The sequence below is a fragment of the Rissa tridactyla genome, chromosome 1, assembly GCF_028500815.1.
Source record: "Rissa tridactyla isolate bRisTri1 chromosome 1, bRisTri1.patW.cur.20221130, whole genome shotgun sequence".
Taxonomy (NCBI): Eukaryota; Metazoa; Chordata; class Aves; order Charadriiformes; family Laridae; genus Rissa; species Rissa tridactyla.
In genome coordinates, this window is record NC_071466.1 from 28,975,157 (window position 1) to 28,995,096 (window position 19,940).

At 40.5% G+C, this 19,940-nt stretch overlaps 1 protein-coding gene across 2 annotated transcripts in view; it reads right to left on the bottom strand.

Moving 5' to 3' along the window:
* DCLK1 (doublecortin like kinase 1) overlaps positions 1–19,940 on the bottom strand; it is a 247,369-nt gene that overhangs the window by 28,200 nt on the left and 199,229 nt on the right. For both annotated transcript variants that reach the window (XM_054187925.1, XM_054187926.1), the window contains exons 8-13: positions 15,882–15,939; positions 14,994–15,113; positions 8,891–9,037; positions 3,637–3,770; positions 2,826–2,903; positions 2,098–2,194 (exon numbers count right to left, since the gene is read on the bottom strand). In XM_054187925.1, the coding sequence (XP_054043900.1) occupies positions 2,098–2,194; positions 2,826–2,903; positions 3,637–3,770; positions 8,891–9,037; positions 14,994–15,113; positions 15,882–15,939 (634 nt within the window). The remainder of the gene's footprint in view (positions 1–2,097; positions 2,195–2,825; positions 2,904–3,636; positions 3,771–8,890; positions 9,038–14,993; positions 15,114–15,881; positions 15,940–19,940) is intronic.

A 19,940-nucleotide genomic window follows, 5' to 3' on the forward strand; every position in this document is an offset into this window, starting at 1 on the left:
AGTAATTCTTAGTGACAAGGAGAAGTTAAATGAATGGGCTAATGCTTCAAACCAGAAATTTTAGACTGAACTATTTGGAAGGAGTTTCACAGGAGAACACTATTGGCAAAGGACTTGCAGAGTTCTCATTTATGATGCTACGAAATAAAACCTGCTACAATACAACGATGCGGCTTAGAGGACTTCTTCCAACTCTATGACTGTATCACATTCATTAACCTCATTAGTTAACAGGCTAAAATGCTAGTCCTGATCACCCTCCTACATATCTGTAAAAGCAGGATGGAACTCTCCGAAGAATGGAGATTCAGAATGTAGAACGCTACTCTCATTACCTGCCTCCACCTCCAAATTTCATATTTTTTTTGGTGATTAATTAAATGCTGTCACATTGAAAGGAACAGGAAGACAGTTTTCGCTGGATTTGCCTTACAGGCTACAGAAGTAAACTGGCAGAAATGAAGCACTTATCTACAGGATAACCATATGAATAGTTTTATGGGTTTGGCTTTTTATTTTTTGTACATACATATATGTATTATCTCTCTATATACCATGGAATCACAGAATCACAGAATTTTCAGAGTTGGAAGGGACCTCTAGAGATCATCTAGTCCAACTCCCCTGCTAGAGCAGGATTGCCTAGAGCACATCACTCAGGACTGCATCCAGGCGAGTCTTGAAAATCTCCAGAGAAGGGGACTCCACAACCTCCCTGGGCAGCCTGTTCCAGTGCTCTGCCACCCTCACTGTAAAGAAGTTTTTCTCATATTTGATGGGAATTTCCTATGTTCTAGCTTGTGCCTGTTACCCCTTGTCCTGTTAGTGGGAACCACTGAGAAGAGCCTGGCTCCATCCTCCTTAAACCCACCCTTTAGATACTTGTAAACATCAATAAGGTCTCCCCTCAGCCTTCTCTTCTCCAGGCTGAAGAGTCCCAGCTCTCTCAGCCTTTCCTCATAAGGAAGATGTTCCAATTCCTGCATCATCTTTGTTGCCCTACGCTGGACTCTCTCCAGTAGTTCACTGTCTCTCTTGAACTGGGGAGCCCAGAAACGGACACAGTATTCCAGTTGTGGCCTCACCAGTGCAGAGTAGAGGGGCAGAATGACCTCCCTTGACCTGCTGGCCACACTCTTCCCTATACAGCCCAGAATTCTGTTGGCCTTCTTGGCAACAAGGGCACATTGCTTGCTCATGGATAATTTACCGTCTACCAGCAGGTCCACCCCTAACCTATGCTGGTGCCTGACATTCTTCCTCCCCAGGTGCAGGACCCTACACTTGTCCTTGTTGAACCTCATTAGGTTCTTCTCTGCCCAGCTCTCCAGCCTGTCTAGGTCATGCTGGATGGATATATATATTTATACACGTGACTATAGTGAATGCCAGATCCCTAGAAAATCTGTGAGTTAAACTGTTGCTCCAGCGCACTAATGAGAGTTAAAAGACTTGATCTGTTCTGCAAGAATAATGAACTCTGTCAGGATCTGAAAAGGATTGTATCTGCCTCAGCACACCTCAAGCTCTACCTACATCCTTTGTGTCCTGTGCCAAGAGGCTACAGCCCATGAGCTGGGGGCCAGAGCAAGTCTGTATTTCATACCACGCTGACAACAACAAGGAGTTACAGGCAATGTGAAGCCTGGTTCTTGGACAGAAAGAAACAACAGACATATCATTTAATGGGATTAAAAAGGGGAAAACAGCCTCCCTATAATATTATTATACAATATCCAAAGGCTCCAGGTTGGTACCTGGTCCCCATCATAAATACATACAAAGCACGCTCCCAGGGAGCTTTCAAGCTAAGTGTAGGTCAAGCAAAGTTACCTAAAATTTTTCTTGATCAGTAAGGGCTGCTGGTGTCTCTGTTGTGTAAGTACATCATACAGAGATGGGGTTCATTTCAGAACCAGCTGGAGTCTAACAGACAGACAGTGATCAAACATACTTGGTAACCCAGAGGAATTTATAGGTGTAGCAGGAGATGTATGAGACATGTCAAATACAGCACGGTGAAAGAACAACACACATTAGATACTGGCACTGGGAATAATATTGGAGAAGAAAGTTATCATCAACTATAAATCCCACCTTTGCAGAGTCAGAAACGTTGTCCCAATATGGAGCTGGAAAATCCACCTGTCCCATCAAAATCTGATCAAAAAGCACTTCTTGATCATCTCCACTTCTGTAAAGTAAAAACCAAACAAAAACAACAACAAAACCCACAAAGAAATTATTTCCAGAGCTGGTTTCATCAGGCTTCTTGAAAGTGCTTTTAACTGGTCATCCCTTAGTACGCTTTTGGAAGCTGTTGATTCCCCCCAGGCATGCAACCATGGGTGTGAACGGTGAGACCGTAAGACAAAGTGCATTGTACATTCTTTCTGAGGTAATCTGCTTTTCTTTAGGATTGTCAACAACTTTGCAATTGCTCTGAGGGGGAGAGAAGATCTGACACGTCCTTATTAAGTGGCTTACATTTTAATTACCTTTTACCGACCACAAAATATGTTGTATTTGGTCCATGACAGAAGATGCTTATTTCACTGTGTATTTTAAACATCAGGCAAAGGCACCCAGAACCCGTAATGGAGGGTCTTGTTTTGTAATGCAATGAAGTTTAAACTAAAATAAACAAACACGAGACAGAGATTTTACAGTAAAATCACAGACATTTATGGGGTTTGTGTAAATTACTATGCAGAGCACCGGAAAAAACAAACCCTATGAGCAGAGAACTTTTTCTAGGGCTTAATGCAAAAGCAGCACAGGGACCAATTCACAGAACAAGGATGGTTAAATAGATCAGTCCATACCCACGGAACGGAGGGAAACCACAGAGCAGGATGTAAGTAATCACACCCGCTGCCCAGATGTCCACCTTCAAGCCATATCTAGAAGTGTGAGAGACATGGTTAGAGACATCTGACTCCTATGAACTACAGTACAAGAACCGAATTATCAGAATTATTTTCAGAATTTTTCAGAATTATTAATTTTTCAGAATTATTAATAATTTCTTATCTATTCTCATATGAACTTTCTCTATGTCCTACCTACCTATCCTAATGCCGTGTTCAAATCTTTTTTACATTTACGTCTTAAAACTACACTAGGTCAGAATGCAGGAGTGCACAGACGACATCGTACTTTATTCTTGAGCTAGAGAGTGATGCCTACCAACATGAAGCCTGCATAGGTGACACAGGCTGCTCAAGCCAGCAAGCATTTACTCCATGGAACAAATCAAAAGAAGAGGACAGTACGTGATAACAAATTAAAATCAAGTGAACAGTAGTTAGGAGTTTCTTGGGGCAGCTTAAGAATTACTTTTATTGTATCTGCAAATGGCTAGTTAGTAATTCAGTGTTAAGCTAAGAAGTTTGAGGCCAACAACTGGCAGAGGAACCTGATAAAACTCCAAAGTTGGCCGTGCTCTGAGCTGGTTTGGACAAGATAGTCTCCAGAGGTCCCTTCCAACTAAATTGTTTTATGAGCCATGATTCAGCATCATACCCAAGCAAAGGCAGCATAAAAATCTTAATTGCAAGAACTCCTGACTGGCACACTGGCAGGAACATGCTCCACTGTGTACACATCGAGGAATCATCACTAAAAGTGATTTACCCAGTTTCAGCAATGATTTCTGGAGCTACATATGTTGGGGTCCCACAAACAGTATATAGAGGTCCATCCACAATCGTTGCTAGTCCAAAGTCTCCTAGCTTCAGGGACTTGCTTCCATCTTGGTGTTCATAAACCTAAATCAGGAGGAAAATTCAAAGGCTTAACACGATACCACCAAGGTAACAACTATATCATTTACTAACTGCCTGAAATGTTCTTTCTAATTTACAGTCTTTTTTTTTTACTCCTTACCAACAACATACTTCTCTCTATGCTTTGAAAATTCCCAGCCATTTTGGACAGCTTCCCTTGAATGCACTCAAGGTGTCTGGGAAAGACTTACCTCGCTACCTGGATAACAAAGGACTTACTCCTTGCTAGAAGCTGAAGCCCAGAAGCAAAGATCTGACCTTCCCGCAGTGACATTCCTAGGTTAATTCCCCACTGACAGACAATTCACAGTGTAGGGTTTTTGATTTTATTCATTTTACTTGCACAGAGCTTAAAGGCTTGCACGGGAATTTCAGCTTCTTAGAGAACACAACAGTAACTACACTGATAGCACCAACAGATTCTTCTCTGCGTATTGAAGTCACAAGATGCAAACCTGGCTGGACTATTTCACCTAGAAACACTGTCCTCTCCTTGGATGACTATTAAACACCAATCAGTGTCTTAGCGGTACGTTAGCATCATCATCATCATGTTGCTGTTAATGAGTATACATGAAAATACTGTCTTAAAACATGGTCTTCACAGCACCAACATGATCTTTCATGGGTTTTTATGGTTGCAAAGGGAGATTAAGATACAGTCACAAGAAAAAAGCTAGAAACTTCAGTAAAAAATACACAATTTTAGAAGCTGGCTCAAGGCAAAAGGACAACCCCAAACCTGCAAACACTGAAAACTTACCAAAAAAGGTTTAAAATAAAAAAGACTAAAATGTATCTAAATTACATACTAGACTGTGAGTCTTTCTTTAATCCAGCTGCTGGTTTGGGTTCTTGCTTTCTATTTTGAAACGGTTTATGATGAAATTTAATGCTGTTTTCCACAACAGCACCTTAAAAAATGGAAACAGTTTACAGGAGGCCTTCTTAAAGTATAGATGCATCACTTCATTATTTTGCAACCCAAATCAAAGCTCCATGCAGTCTGGCTCACCAATAGTGATATCCGGACAACAATCATCAGTAACACTGAAGAAAATTAGAAGTTATCATACTTCACAATCAAAACCAAAATCATCCTTAATACCCATCTTGACCAGCCAGTCCTACATCGGAAATCACATTTATCTACAACTGTTTGCAGAGGAAAATCATGATTTTCTTCTTACAAAAATACAATAAATTCTACAATGGACCCTTGAACATTTCCCTTGGTGCGAAAATAAAATCTTGAAGTCTCTCGCCACTGATTGCTACAGACCTACTATAGCTCAATATAATTAGCTATATTATACAGCCCCCCCTAGTTTCTCACCTGTTAACATTAGTCCTGCCTAGAGAGAAAACCCCTCTCTGTCCTGAATGCCTCCTACCAGGTGACACAGCCACAAGCAGACATTCAGAATATCCAAAATTATTCTCCTTTGCTCATGTTATTTTTAATAATACAATGGGATCTTTAAGAGAAACCAGCAATTTGATATGGATTCACATTTCTCTGCTACTAAGCCAGAAAAAAAAAGATAGGCTTACAGAAAAGCACTGGGGGACAAAAAAAAAAAAAAAAGCAATTATGGTTTTATTAAAAACACAGATTGTTAAATACATCTGGTTCCTGAAACTAAAGAAAGTGCTCTCTGAAATGGCAGTAATAAATCTAATTTCAACAACAGTTTTAATTAAAGGCTAGAGACTAGAGCTTTAAATATTCACTTGCTGAAAAATGTAAAGTGTGCACTTAGACATCAAGAGCTAAATCCAGTCTAATTAGCATCTCATATTCTATTTCATGCGGTTGTCTTTAACAAAGCTCTCTCAGAGTTGTGTTAACCTAGTGAACGTTCCTAAGTTCTCTCCTTCAACAGACCACACCTTGTACGACACATATATCCTAAAAGTTAATTATGGAAAAGGCTTGTTTGGCAATATTTACCCATGCAGAAAGTTTGGTACTGTGTATTTTCTAGTATTTTGCCCCATCTGTTTCCAGGAATTACTTTCCTTGGAAAACTACTTCAGTTGACTTGTAAAACTGAAGAAAGTAACTTTTCCTCACCCTGTTATAACTCCATATAAAAAGGAGCCCAATGTGAAGTTGTGGTATGTTACTTGCCAGTCAAGGAATGTGAAAGATAATTTAGTGCTCATGTTATTCAGAACAAACGCTATATATGTTCCTCTGCATTTAAATACTGAAGGGCAATTAAAGAAATGGGGATTAGTGCAAATTACCCACTATGTAGGGCTTTCACTGTTTTAACTAAGCAATAAAACTGTGTAATTGTACAACACTAATTGAATGCAGCCACACATAATTGTGTGCCACCATATGTATCCTATTACTATAAAGACTGTCAGTATTTTCTAAGCTGCTCTTGTGATCAGTGCAGATGGCAACAGTCAGAGAAGTTGTTCTCTAGGGTTTATTATATGGCTATAAAGACATCTCATGACTTGACAAAATAAACGTGCTAAATAGCAGCAATTATGAAAAATGTTCCAATTAAAACATGGAAGACGCTCTCTAGAGAACAAAAAAAAAATGCTAAAAAATCACAGGTATTCAGCATACCCTGAACTCTTGGACAGTCGACTGTTAGGTGGGCTTGGAATGCCTTGAGGATAATAAGGAATATTTAAGCACTTACAGAAATAACCGGTGTTGCATATAGGATGTTTGAGACAGGTTCATACACGCAAAGATTTGTCAGCAGTGTCTATATCTGATGGCACACATCTGCTCTAAGGGTGAAAGTTACTTTTGAGGAAAAGGAAAAACCAAAGGAGAGAAAGAGGGAGGTGAAAGGGAAAGTTCTCCCAGGAGCTGGGAAGAGATGCAATAAGGAGGCTCCAGATGAGCATCATCCTCTGGGCACCCCCTCCAGAGCAGCACGTTCCCCTTAACCTCCCCCCCCCCCCCCCGATATTTTTCCTGTAGTAGCTCTATAGCTTTTGTCAGGCCTTGCTCATCCTCCCTGTTGTTTTTTCCTGCTAATGGGGCTGTTAGCCTTCAGGCACACATTGGTCAGGGTAGATGATGCCCCCCCAGTTAGTTGCTCCGCTTCGCGCAGGCCTGTTATAGGCTCCCCTAAACCTAAAGCTACAACCTGCGGGTAGGAAAAGGGCGGAGGGGAAAGGGCAGATTGTCACATCCGTGGCCAGGAGAACCTGCTGTAACAAAACTACCAGGGTTTGTGGGTGCAAGACTGTGACAGCAATGGCGTGAATCACAAGAACAAGGCAAAAATACAGCCGTGTCCACGTGAAGTATTACAGAGCTGCAAGCAAAAGGCAGGCTACAGGAGGCAAGTAGAAGGTCTTTAGCAAGAGAAAGGCAAAGATCCATATGGCATTTTGCAAGTGTTTTATAAATGCCACAAAAATAACCCTAATTGCAATCTTGTGATACAAGGAACTACTCATCCCGTTTGACAGATAGAAGATAAAAGCAGAAAGGCCAAGAGACAGCAAGGCCACAGCCAGCCAGTGTCAGAGACAGGGTCAGAACGCGGGTACGGCTGGTTCCAAAGCACTCTTCTAAAACAGCGTTTGTTTCTTTCAAGGACCTGATAAACCTTAGAGAATTAATATAATTGGTGACTAAAAATGCTGGCTGTTGAGAGTTAGGATGCTGCAAGAGGTTAAGCGCTGCATCCTCACTGCTCAGTGTCGATATCAACATAGGACCTTTACATACGCACAACACTGAAAAAATCGCTCAGAAACCATTCAGCTACAATGCAAACAGTGTGCTCATTCCTGATAGTGGGTAATCACCAGAGATAATGGTAATTATCTGGCTGGGCAAGCAAATCTAATCCTCTCTGTGTTGCCCCCACCTCCTGCCTACTTTTCTCTCTGCCCCCAAAAAGCTTCATTCCACTGCTGTCAGACTTCAGGCATTTAGAGGCACGTCAAGCCAGCAGCAGGGCAGGCCTTGCCCCAGACCACAACCCTCCTGCGCGTTCCAAGTCACGGCATTAATGAGTCTGGCCTGGGATTGCTATAACTTCTGGACGCAGCCACCTATGAACACCAGCACAAGGGCTGCAAAAGGAGCATCAATCATCCGTGTCTAGGGAAACTTCTACCCAACATGTTTTTAGCAGTTTCTGGAAAACGAGGGCAGGCTACTTCCTCACCCAGAACTATCAAGGCACCTGCCATTAGAGCAACCTCAATTGTGAAAATCCCACTCCCTGGAAGTTTAGCAAGATCTACTTGAGTCAACTTTCCCATAAAACCTCTCCAGCGTCAAGCAGGACTAAATGCACTAAGTCATGGCAGAGAGCACACAGTTGAGAGAACTGGTATCTAAGTATCTTAAACATTGCTTTATGGTTGCAGAATATATGGCGAATTGGGACATCTTGATACTGGAACATGTCAGCAAATTCGGGAAAATTCAGAGAATGGCGAAATAATCAGGAGAAATTAAATTCTCAGAAGAAATGTCAGTCGGAGAACACAGTTGCTGCATTCAAGAGAGCAAAATTCTCAAAGGGTATGTTTTTCATTGTCTTCAGTGGGTACAGATTCAGTCAGGAAAAAGAATATTTAGACTATTTGGGAAAGTGGCTTAATAAAACGTGTTATAGGATAACTTGGGAGACGCAGCAGGGAAAGGAAGGACATTGAAGTCTCTTCCTGGTTGTGTTCTGATGCACTACACAATCAGGGCACAACATTTACACCCACCATGTCTGTAAAACTGAACTGCTGCTAATTACTTAGGCAGCTACAGCAGTACAGAATAGTCTATTGAGGACAGAACACCTTTGCATTTATGAGAAGCTTGAAATTATACTGCAGCTTACTAAAAGATCACTTCTGGCGATCACTGGAACAACTCTGCTGCTGTGTTCTGGGGAACAGTCTAGACATACCAGTTTATGTTACTTTTTGTGACAGCTGTTATTCTTAGGAGACCTTTACAATGCTAAGGTTAAAATTAAAAGACCAATGACTTAAGAGACTGAAATACACTTGGGGGGTGTGTGGAGGGAGGGAGGGAGAAGCGCAGACCTTCTCTCACACACTCCCAAGTTATCAACAATACTAAAAGCTGAATTTTCACTTACCAGTAGATTCTCCGGCTTGATATCCCTGTGGACAATGTTCAGGCTGTGAAGATATTTGATGGCACTGGCCAGGTTGTAAAGCATCCCGCTGGCATCCCGCTCTGTATATTTGTTGGTGGAAGTAATAGCATCAAAAAGATCTCCTCCCTGGAGGAAAATGACCATGGCATATAAGCAACACTGTTTGTGAAATAACTGAGAAATTTATGGAAGATCAAGGAGCATCATTTATAGAGGAGGAGGACAAGGAGGGAGGAGCAGCACAGTTTCACCGCAGCTATAAACTATGGGTACTGTGATGACATCCCCCATAATGGCAGCTGAACATATCAGTAATTCAGAACCATTTCTCATGGCTTAGTTGGTCAGCCAAGAGGCCGGAGTCTCTACCGCAAACCCTTCCCACCTGCTGCTGCCCAACATGCCCAGCACTTGCCAACCTGTGTGTTCAGAGCCTCTGTTGCAAATTTCTGGCACGCCTACACACTTGCCTGTCACAATGCCACATACCAACCCCTGCCACTCTTTATTACAATCGCAGCTAGGCCAACACCAAATTTTTGCCCAAAGCCTCACTGAATTCCAGAAAGGCAAAGGAACTCTTAGTAAAACTCAAACCAGCTATGTTTCATCACTGCTAGCGTATTTTAAAAGTTTGTTTCCATCTCATAAAACTTTGAAAACGTGGATTTTGGAAACCACTTCCTCTACACAAGATGTGAAGTTTTTGGTAGTGTGATGCTTCTTGCAGCTAATACTGAAGAACTTTCCAGCATGTATGTCAGACAATCATACTGGAAGACATTTAAGAATTAACATAGGTATTTCACCACAGCTTCAAGTACAGATGGCAGCTTGTCCCGTTTCCAGCTCATTGTGCTGTCAAATTCAGCTAAAAGCTACTGCCAGTGAAAGAAAAACAAGAAAACAAGAGAGAAAGAAGGAAAGAAGACAAGAAGGAAAAATAAGTAGAAGTCAAAGTTGAAATGATCTTCACCAGGACCTGAGGTATCCATGACATTTGGACTGTATTTCCAGAGCTGAGCTGGCAAGTGGGCAGAAGAACACGTAAGTGCTTGGAGAAAGACCAAAAAAATAAGTTTAAAGAAGAGATTAAGGAGGAAGCTTGACAGAGTGGAGGGAAAAACAAACATCTTTTGGAGATACTACTCAGAGGTATTGGGCCTTCGGCCGAAATCAAAGCAGCACCATAAAGAAAACACCAACATAAAGACCAACAAAAACAAGAAAAAAAAGAAGGAAAGGATAATTCTGGAATAACAATGCAAAAAATCCCTGCTGCAGTCAAAACATCAAGAAAAAAAATCACAGGAGACTGTCTTTTAAAGAAAAAGTAGGTATTTTCTGAAGGCAACAGAGAAGTCCCAGCTTTGCCAACTGTCATGATTTTATCAACAGCCTCAAGTTATTTGCTGTTTTTTTTAAGGCTCGGCTCCAGAGTAAACATTGTTTTCACTAAGAGAAAGGAGGAGGGTGAAGAAACAGAAAAAGAGTATTTCCAGGAATCACAGCTACAGAGAAAAAAGTAGGAAAAGACAACCATCAAAGACTCAAATCTGAGATAACAGTCACTACTTGTTAAAAAAACCTAAACTATTAAAAATTTTGCATTGCTGAGGTGCAGATGAAGTCTGCCAGGGAAGGTTTATTCCCACTGAGGATGCAAAACCCCAGCTTTGGAAACTGCTTGCAGCCAACCATTGTCAAATCTGGAGTGCATCAAAACCTCTGGCTCTGGCTGGTCACTGATCAAGATACATGAAGATACACAGTGTCAAGGAAAAGGAGGAATAAAAGGCCAAACTAAACCAGATAGAGGATTAGAGAGAAAGGCCAAATATTTGGCAAAAGTACAATACCATGTACTTCATGGCATTACCTGATCTCTAAGTATTAGATATCAGCATGTGGCAAAATATGTGGGATAAATAATCTGTCTTCCCTAAGCTCCTTCCTGTGAAGCCCCTGTACCAGCTGCTTTTTAACATGAGGTAGTGGATTAGACAGATCTTTGGTCTTATCTAATATGTTCCAGATGCTCAGGAGAAGTGTCAATAACATCAGCAAAGGATCTGCCTCCAAACACAGAAAACAGAGCGAGCTGAGATCTGAGAGGAGAGAAGGAAAGAAGCTGAACCTTAAAAAGAGAAGGGAAAAGTCAAGTCAGAAGAAAAAGAACAACTGTTCATGTGCAAGAGAAACCTAAACTCAGAAAAAGAGAGAGGCTGCAGAGCACATTAAGAGAGTCAAGTCAATTTGAAGCAGATTCGTTTTCTCCAGTTAAGCAGCCTACTTTACTCGGTAAAGTTTCTTAGCAGGTAGCTTGGTAAGAAAACAGGGCACATATTTAGTCTGTGGGATTCTCTGCAGTTAAAAGAGCGGCGGTATCCTGCAAAGAGTTAACAGAGCTGACAGCTATATCAGGCAGAATTGTTTTCAGACCTCCCTTTCCCTGAAGAGCACTTTAACCTGCAAGGTTCTGCTTAGCCGATTCGCACAGCAGGTCACTATCATTTACTCAGGCACAAGGGGTGAGTTCAGGATGACATTTCAGTCTTAAATCCCCTGTTCTGGAGTGAAATGGGACCAGTAACATCTGAAGGCAGTTTTTATCATCTGTGCACATGAGGAAGTGTACTTGGAAGTACAGTAACCAATTATTTATTTATTACCTTGTTATGTAAATGATATAATCTCTCTTTTCTTCTGCAAAAGTGAAATCATATCCTGGAGCAGTAAAGGAAACTCTGCAATAAATCTTGCTTGTTAAATTGGCCAAACCCCTGTTAGGTTTGAATAACAATTTTGTTTCGCTGTGTAAAAAGGCAACGTGCCAGAAACCAGGTCCTTGCTTCCTTTTACAAGCACCACTTGCAATGTGTTTATATTTGTATTTATGAAGTGCTTTTTCTTACACTTTACAAAGCAACGAATGGCCTATCTGCCAGGAGGTGAGGGCAGTATTTGCAGCAGCCACTTATGTCAAACATGTTACTGCCAATTAATGCAGGGTGGTATTAACTGAAACCGTGCTCCGCAGTTATCAAGCCTTTTCTCCTTGAATTTCTTTCCTGTCTGTGAGTTTGATTTAAAGTCAGGTCTTCAAAAGGCAGTCAATAACAGATGGTTAATCAATTCTAACAGTGCGCGCTATGAAATGGTCATAGGCAGCAATCGGTGAATTAACAATTAATGTCTTTCCAGAAATACCTTCCCTGGTGCCCATAGAGTATAACAAGGCCTTTCCCGACCCCCCACCCCCCGCCAATTAAATATTAAGGAATAGATGTTTGCTTCAAAGAAACAAAGTTAAATTCCCAGGATTAGGATATTCTAAATATTTTCTATTATTCCACATAAAAGGAAAGAACATTAAAACAGTGCTCTCTCAGATACCTGACCTACAGAGATGTCTACAAAGCCCTTCTAAAGCATAACTAAAAGCATAAATATCTTAGCATGGGCAGCAATCCTGAATAGTAAAGAAGAAAGACTGCAAGAAAACAGATTTTTCCAGAAAGTGAATATAATGGATGGTTTCCTTTATATGCATCTTTTAGGCTAGTTATTTTGTAAGAGTTTTCGGTCCCCTCCCCTCTTATTTAGCAGAGTAGGACATTGATTAAAAATCCACCAGGGACTACAGTTTGAACATTTTTCAAGCACGAACAGCACAGCAGGTTGCACCCATAAAGCCAGCTATGTGCTTATGGCTTGGCATGTTAGACAAGGCACAGCTTTTACTTCTTAGCACACCTCATGGGGCCAAGATGAAGGATTTGTCAATGCAGGCTGGAGCCGTGGCTACAGTAGATTACAAGGCTGTGCAAGAGTACTGAGGTACCTTTGAACAAGCTCTCACGGACACTGGGAAAAACCTGCAGTAGCATGGGTCTCAGAGTGAGCCCACTTATCATATAAAAGAGACGTAATTACGACTAAAATAGTGTTAGACAGCTAATGGCATCTGATCTGAAGCTGTGCTATTTCACGTTGCACTCCCGAGTGTGGGAGAATCACAGAATCTTCAGAATCACAGAATCTTCAGAGTTGGAAGGGACCTCTAGAGATCATCTAGTCCAACTCCCCGAGAGGGCTGTGACTATGAAGAAGGTGGGAAAGTTCTTCCAGGACTGGCTACATAGAGCGATTCGTGGTATGGAAGAGTGCCAGTATTTTGAGTTTCTTCTTAGGGTTTAACCTCTCCACAAAAGACTAAACAGGGATGCCAGGTACCCTGTCAGCTCCTTGCCACCAGCATTTCCCAGTGTGCTTCCTCAGAACTTGAAGGTGGTGGACAGCAGGGTTAGCTGGACCATGGCACCACTCAAGCCAAGGAGGGCATCAGGGAGACTCCAACCTAAGAGGACAACGTTGCCATCTCCTGAGCTGTGGAGAATAGTTTGAGCTTCTCATGGTTAACAAGGCTGTTAACCATGGCTGTTAACCAGCCTGCCACAAGGACAGGGAAGATCTGTGTCCCCCCACCCATGGGCCCCACCTGACAGCCTCCCTTGCCTGTATGGCACAGCGACTTTGCGGCGAGCAAGGATGTGCAGCTCCACACTGGAAACAGCTTGTATCACTGCGCTGCCAGAGCACAGGAGATAACAGAACAAACTAAAGACTTTTCATTCTCCTTGCTTTCCAATTCCAGCGCAGAGCTTGAGACACTCTTTAAGAAACACTTGTACCTGGGATCAATCCTATCTAACATCTCAAGGAGGTGCCTACATTAAAAACATCCCCTAATCTCCACCTACAACCAGTGCAAAGCAGATAACAATCCTGCTTGCCAAAATTGCTTTCTCTCACGACCTCTGGTGGTGCCTGTTTCTAACCAGGGATACAGAGGATGTCTACTGAAGGTGACCACACACTTAAGATAAGTGGAAGTGATCTAGCTGCCAGGGTTCAGAGTGCCTGATTTGCTCACAAGTGTTGAGTGTGCACATACAACAGGACTGCATGGAAATGATGCTGATGCTGCATAGCTTTATTGTCATCGTTGTCCTTAAACTCTTAGAACTGTGGATTTCCCAGGTGTAGGCATGAAAAGCTGCCTTGATCAAGACACAGAAATGGAGATGGCTGCTGGAAAGACCTCCTGCGCACAGAACAGCTGTGGAAGGAAGAAGAATCCCTCATTCCATTAGTCAATGTGACAAACAGGTGTATTCTGTTAAAATAAATATGGAGGACAAAATGTCCTCAGTGGTTTTCTGTCCTAATTTAGACAATTTGCTCAAATGTATTTTTACCGTCTTTTATGCACAGTGACATACTTGTGTATTAGTACCAGAACCGAGAGCTAAATCCATACTTCACGCACTTCACTGTTGACAGTATAGGGGCAAGGGATGGCCTGGTCTGAGTTTCATAATCCAATTTGAATATGTAAAAATTCCACTGGCGAGTGAAAAAAATGCATGAGATGTGGAAGTTACTATGAAGAAATAAATAGGACCACAGACATAAAATGCTGCATTTGCAAACTTACTTTTCAGAATAGAATTATGCTTTAAATAGCAGGATTTTCTCTTTCACCTCCCCCCTCCTCCAGCTTAAATTTAAATTATTATCAAGGATGCAAACTTGACAATGTTTTAATATAAATCAGTAGAGAAAAAGTACAGGTAATATTGTTTACATTTAACATTAATGAAATTTAATTAAACTATTTTATGAAAGAATATTGAATTTCGAAGACTAATATTTACAGCTATTCAGACTGAGTATATTTGCAGCTCACCTCCAGGCAGATGTATTTTTTAAAGATAAAACTTTTTGAAGAGAATTCTTTTAGGAGAGCAAATAAAACTGGGGATCTCTGAAGTACTGCCCATAAAGCAATTCTGAGTGTGGTTTACAGAAAGATTTGAAGCATTTTAAATCTATAAAAAATATCTGACAGTTGGTTACACATCTTTCAGTAGGGTGCTGGACAAGACTACCTTCAGACCTTCCTTCCATTCTAAATTATTCTGTCATTCCACGATTTTTGGTAAGCTTTGGTATCAATGACATTTCTGAATATGGTTGAATCAATTTTTAAGAAGCAGCTTATCTCCAAAATACTCACCTTTACAAGTTCCATGACAAGGTACAACTCAGTTGGCATGTCCATCTCCTCAATCAGAAGGACAATGTTGGGATGCTTGACTCGTCTTAAAATAGATACCTCGTTCTGGATCATGTGCTCCTGCCACACAAAAGAAATCTTTAATGACTACGGGTTGGTGGGAAAAACTCTCACCTTCGCTGTACAGTGGAAAACACAGAGACGACTGGGACCTCCATGGATTCTTCAGGGTTTTTTAAAACGGTAACAGATGTTGCCTCCAGCAATATGAAAGGAACACATCTAGAAACAACACCAGTGTGATAACTGAAAGAAGAACAGAGAGTAGAACATAGAAAAAGAAATGGAGGAAAAGACAAGTTTCTGATGCAGAGAAAAGTTAAATATGGAAGCTTCTAAAATTTTTTCTCCAGTACAGAATCTTTCCATTTAAAAATATGATAGCATCTTCTCAGAGAACCTTTTGTTATAGATTTCAAAAGCTAACAGAAATTCACTTAGTATAAAACTGATATCAATTTGATTAGCCTTGCATACTATTTGATGTAGTGACTGGTGTTATTATAATTACTAGTATTATTTTTCTGTTTTCTATAACATCTGTGATTATGAAAGCTAGAGGATGTAATTACAGGGGTAATGAGCAAGGGGAGTGAGTGCACCCACACTCAAACAACCAAGTGGAGAATCAACGCAAGCATCTAGAAAGGCACACTGCAGCCTCTTATACTCCAAGGGTCTCCAGAAGCCAGGCAAAGGTTTCAACCAAAAAGATTCTAACACTTGCCAGGAAGAAAAGTACCAACAGCTTTCCAAAGTGATCTCTCACAAAATGTTTCTTGAAAAAAAAATTAAGCTTTTGGTCTCATATGATTTTTTTGTACTTACTTTTCCTCTACATTTACTTTTTTTGATTATTTTCAGAGCATATTCTCTACCAGTTGATCTGAGGAAAGAGAAAAGAAAAAATTGTATGTTCAATCACATTGAATATTTTTCTCAGTCAAGTTTGTATTTTTCATTTGAGCATAGTAGGTCTGGGCAAGAATTCTATTCAAGTATTTGTTTCGTCAAGGAATGAAGCTTGGAATTGTGAACTTGAGTCAAATTTATCGAATACGTGTGCCTGAGAAAAAATCATTAAACTTTTTTTTTTTTTAAATTAAGACATTTCAATGTTTTCAAAACATAATCACTTGATTTTTTTTCATTTTGTAGTGGTATTTGTTGTTTCTGCTGCAGTTTTATGTAAAAATATTATACAGTATATAAAAATATTATACAGATACAAATCTTCTCAAAGCCCAAAAGTTTTGTTTTCTGTTATACAAAAATATACTAGCTATGGAAAATACTTCTATTTTTTACTTAAAATGATAAGTCATTTGTTTGCACATCTATACTCACAACTGCTATGATAAAAACGTCAGTCCTTGGAATAATGTTTTATGTATTCAGTAAGTATATGGTATTTAGCAGAGTTAGATATGATGTTTATGGGACAGAATACGAAAGGTTCTGGAGACAGTAAGAAATTATAGAGAATTAGTTCAGGATGAAAACACATTTCCAATACCATACAATGTTTATCGCTTCCACATATATATAGATATTTAGTATATAGAATGATAACACAGAAAAATAAGCTTCTAGACAAGTTAACAATATCAACTTCCATTTCTTAATCAAGTTACAAACCCAAAAGATGGCCGTAAGGATGAAACCAAGAATCTCTGTTCGCAAGTTAAGGCTAAATGGAGAATGGGTAATATAAAAAGCTCTTACTGAAACACGTCCATTTTGCAATAAAAATCTAAACAATTTACAAAAGTCTATTACATTGCCCTTAGGCATATGTCTCGTTAAAAAATAAAGAAAAAAATAACCTCTCAAGCATACGGGGTGATTTTTTTTTTCTTTCTTCATTTAGCAAAACATAGTTACACTGATACATTAAATTGATATATAATAAGTTAAATAGAGAGATGAGTGTACCTAGACGTTTGCACAGTCTGTCAAATAGGACCTGCAAAGTGAGTCATAAACTGAAAGCACTGCTTTAGGAAAACAACTGGGCATTTTCATTGCCATATTTAAGCATGGAGAACTCCTCTGGCAATGATGTAACACTAGGTATTAATTTAAGTGAAAACGGGGACTTAAATAAAAAGAAAAAAGCCCCACAAAATATTAATTCAGTTTGAGTTCCCAGGTCAGCAGGGAGCAAAGAAAGTCTGTATTAAGACATCAATTAAAAGACTGCGCAAAGAAATTACACTGGATGACGATGTTTATGACTTGCAAAAAAAAATACAGCATGGCTGTTAAAGACTTCAGCAAACAAAAATTAAAAACTTCTCGTATCTGTACTCCCCCACAAAAGGCTTTAATGCTACAGCCCCCGGAAACGGGCCACGCTCCTCATGGGGTGCCCCTTCCCCGTGTTGCTGTTTGGTGGTTTGAGACCCAGCTCAGTGCGGGGAGAGGCAGAGATATGGATACTATTTTTTGGGGAATGGAAGGAGGAGGTAGGAGATAGACTATTAGAAATCAAGATATCTGGGGTTCAAACTCAGACAAAATATGCCCTCTTTCAATAAGAATCTCTTTCAAGCTCCTTGGTTGCCCTAGGAATGCTTCCTTTCTGTCATGAGAAAGGAAATGGATGGTTTTTGTTGGCCATGGGAGACTCCATGTACTCCAAAACACTGGGAAATCTGAGCTAGTGAGGAAATGTCAGAATTTGGAAGTATCTGAAAGTTAAAAATGAACACATATGAAAACACCGCAGGACAAATTGCACATACGATGGAGCAAATATGTAATGAGCAGATGACAACTCTGACTGCTCTTTGTTTTGGTAAAAAGAAAATTAAAGCTAAGATAATGCAAATCTTTTCCCCGAAAAAGCTGCAGAACCGCAGGCTGTCAGCAGCGCTGCAACCTCCGTAACTTACACACCCGCCAAAAAATCTGCACGGCCACACCAGAAACTCATGGTGAAACGGGCATATCATCTCTCACCTATCACTCAACCCAAACAATAAAAAGGTGCCGCACGAAGTAGGAAACACATTATGGTTGGATAAAAGTCTGGACCCACAGCTCTACTGCAGGGCACAGAGTTAGACTTCCAGTTCAAAACAGGGCTCTGTGCCACAGTTCTTGCCTGTTTTAACCTTTTGTGAAGTTCACAGAGACTTCCACTGCACTGGAGACAAAAATCTACCTTCGTTATTTTTGTGTGTGCATTAAATATATTTGTGTGTGTGTGTGTGTGTGTTTCTGTGCGCACCTTCACAGAATGCCATTTAGGAGTTCCCACCTGAAAATTTTGAAGATCATTTTTTGGTTTCTGTTTAGACTGTTCGTTGTCAGAGGAAAAGGCCTGTGAATGCATTTGAAGAGTGGCTAACCAGTACACACAGACTGGTCTCCTGGTCTCCACAGCTATGGAGAAGAAGTATCCATGTGATCAGTGAAGATGTGTAACAAGACCCATTCCTACTTGCTTAACACCTCAAGGCGCTATTCCTTTGAAGTCTAACGCACACAGGAATTGTATGTGAGAAGAAAGTAGAAAAGTCCTCAGTCCCAAGCATCACCCCATCAATTCTGGCTCTGCAAATGATGGACATATCAGACTTTGAAGTGAGGTGTTTTTTGCTTAGAAAGATTGTGAAGAATGTTTTTGAAGGGCTTTTACATGTACTGGCTTTAATTTACCCTCTGAGCCTTTAATTTCTCCTTCCACACTTGTGACGGCAAAGGTATCCTGCTTTAGAAGTGGAAACTAACAGATATAATTCTACTTTAATTTCCAAGCTCTCCCAAAGTAGTAACTTTCTGATAGAAATGGGATCTATGGAATGGTATGGCTCAGAGACCATATGTATCTGGGAATACCTGAGTAATCGCGCTATTTGAGCACATATTCACTAGTTATGTCGTGTTACTGGATACTTCTGGGACCAGTGGGACAACCAAAAGGACAGAAAACAGTTTTCACTTGATCTCTCGAGGCTACTGTAATCAGTATTATTTTTAGGTGTGGTGAGACCTATATTTATTTTTGTTCATGTCTTTTCTCTCAGCTTGAGAAGAGTTGTAAAATGCACGCTTGCACATTTGAATTGGCTCAGCACAACCAGCACTTTCAGCTGAATGACAGTGTATCAAAACCTCTTTTATTTTTCTATATTGCATTGTAATCTGTTTCTCTCAGTCACTGCTCACTTTACTTTTAGCTTGCCTTTTTCTCTTTTTTTAGCTATATGTTTTCACCCATGTTTTTCATGAGTTCTGCCCCTTCCATAGGGTTTAACAGTGCTTTCTTACTTCCATATTGTTTTGCTTTGCTTCCTTTAGGTTTCTACATTCCTCAATTTTGTGTTCAGACCCCAGGGTTTGACCTGAAGAGCTATCGCCCTCCGGATGACCAGCTCTACCATGAACTCACTCTGACAGAGCTCTAAAGGCCTCACAAGAGCTTTGGCCAAGTCCCACGATCATACTGTCAGCTGATACAAAATCCACTCTTCCCCCTTTCCCCAACAGCTGTCTTCATGGTCTCTGACTTGCCAGATTTTCAGATGCAGAGCAGGACCTGTCATTTTCCAAAGAGACTCTAGTTTAAAACCAGCCAAGCTAATTTATCATCATCTACCATGAGATCTAATCTTGACTTCCTCTCTAAGGTTAACATCACATTCTTGCAGGCTAAAGAGCAAAAGTTCTTTCTTTGAGCCCAAAGATGAGGTTACAGTCTTCTGCAAGAGTCCCCTCTCTAGGATATAGTAATAGGGAATATAAAAACTTCACTCACGGAATTTCATTATCAGATCTTGCCTTCTCTATTGTTCTTTCTTTTGGACATCTCTAGCTCTGGCAGTCTTTTGCCTTCTCTGCACCGCTACTATCTAACAAGACCCATCTTACAATCATTTC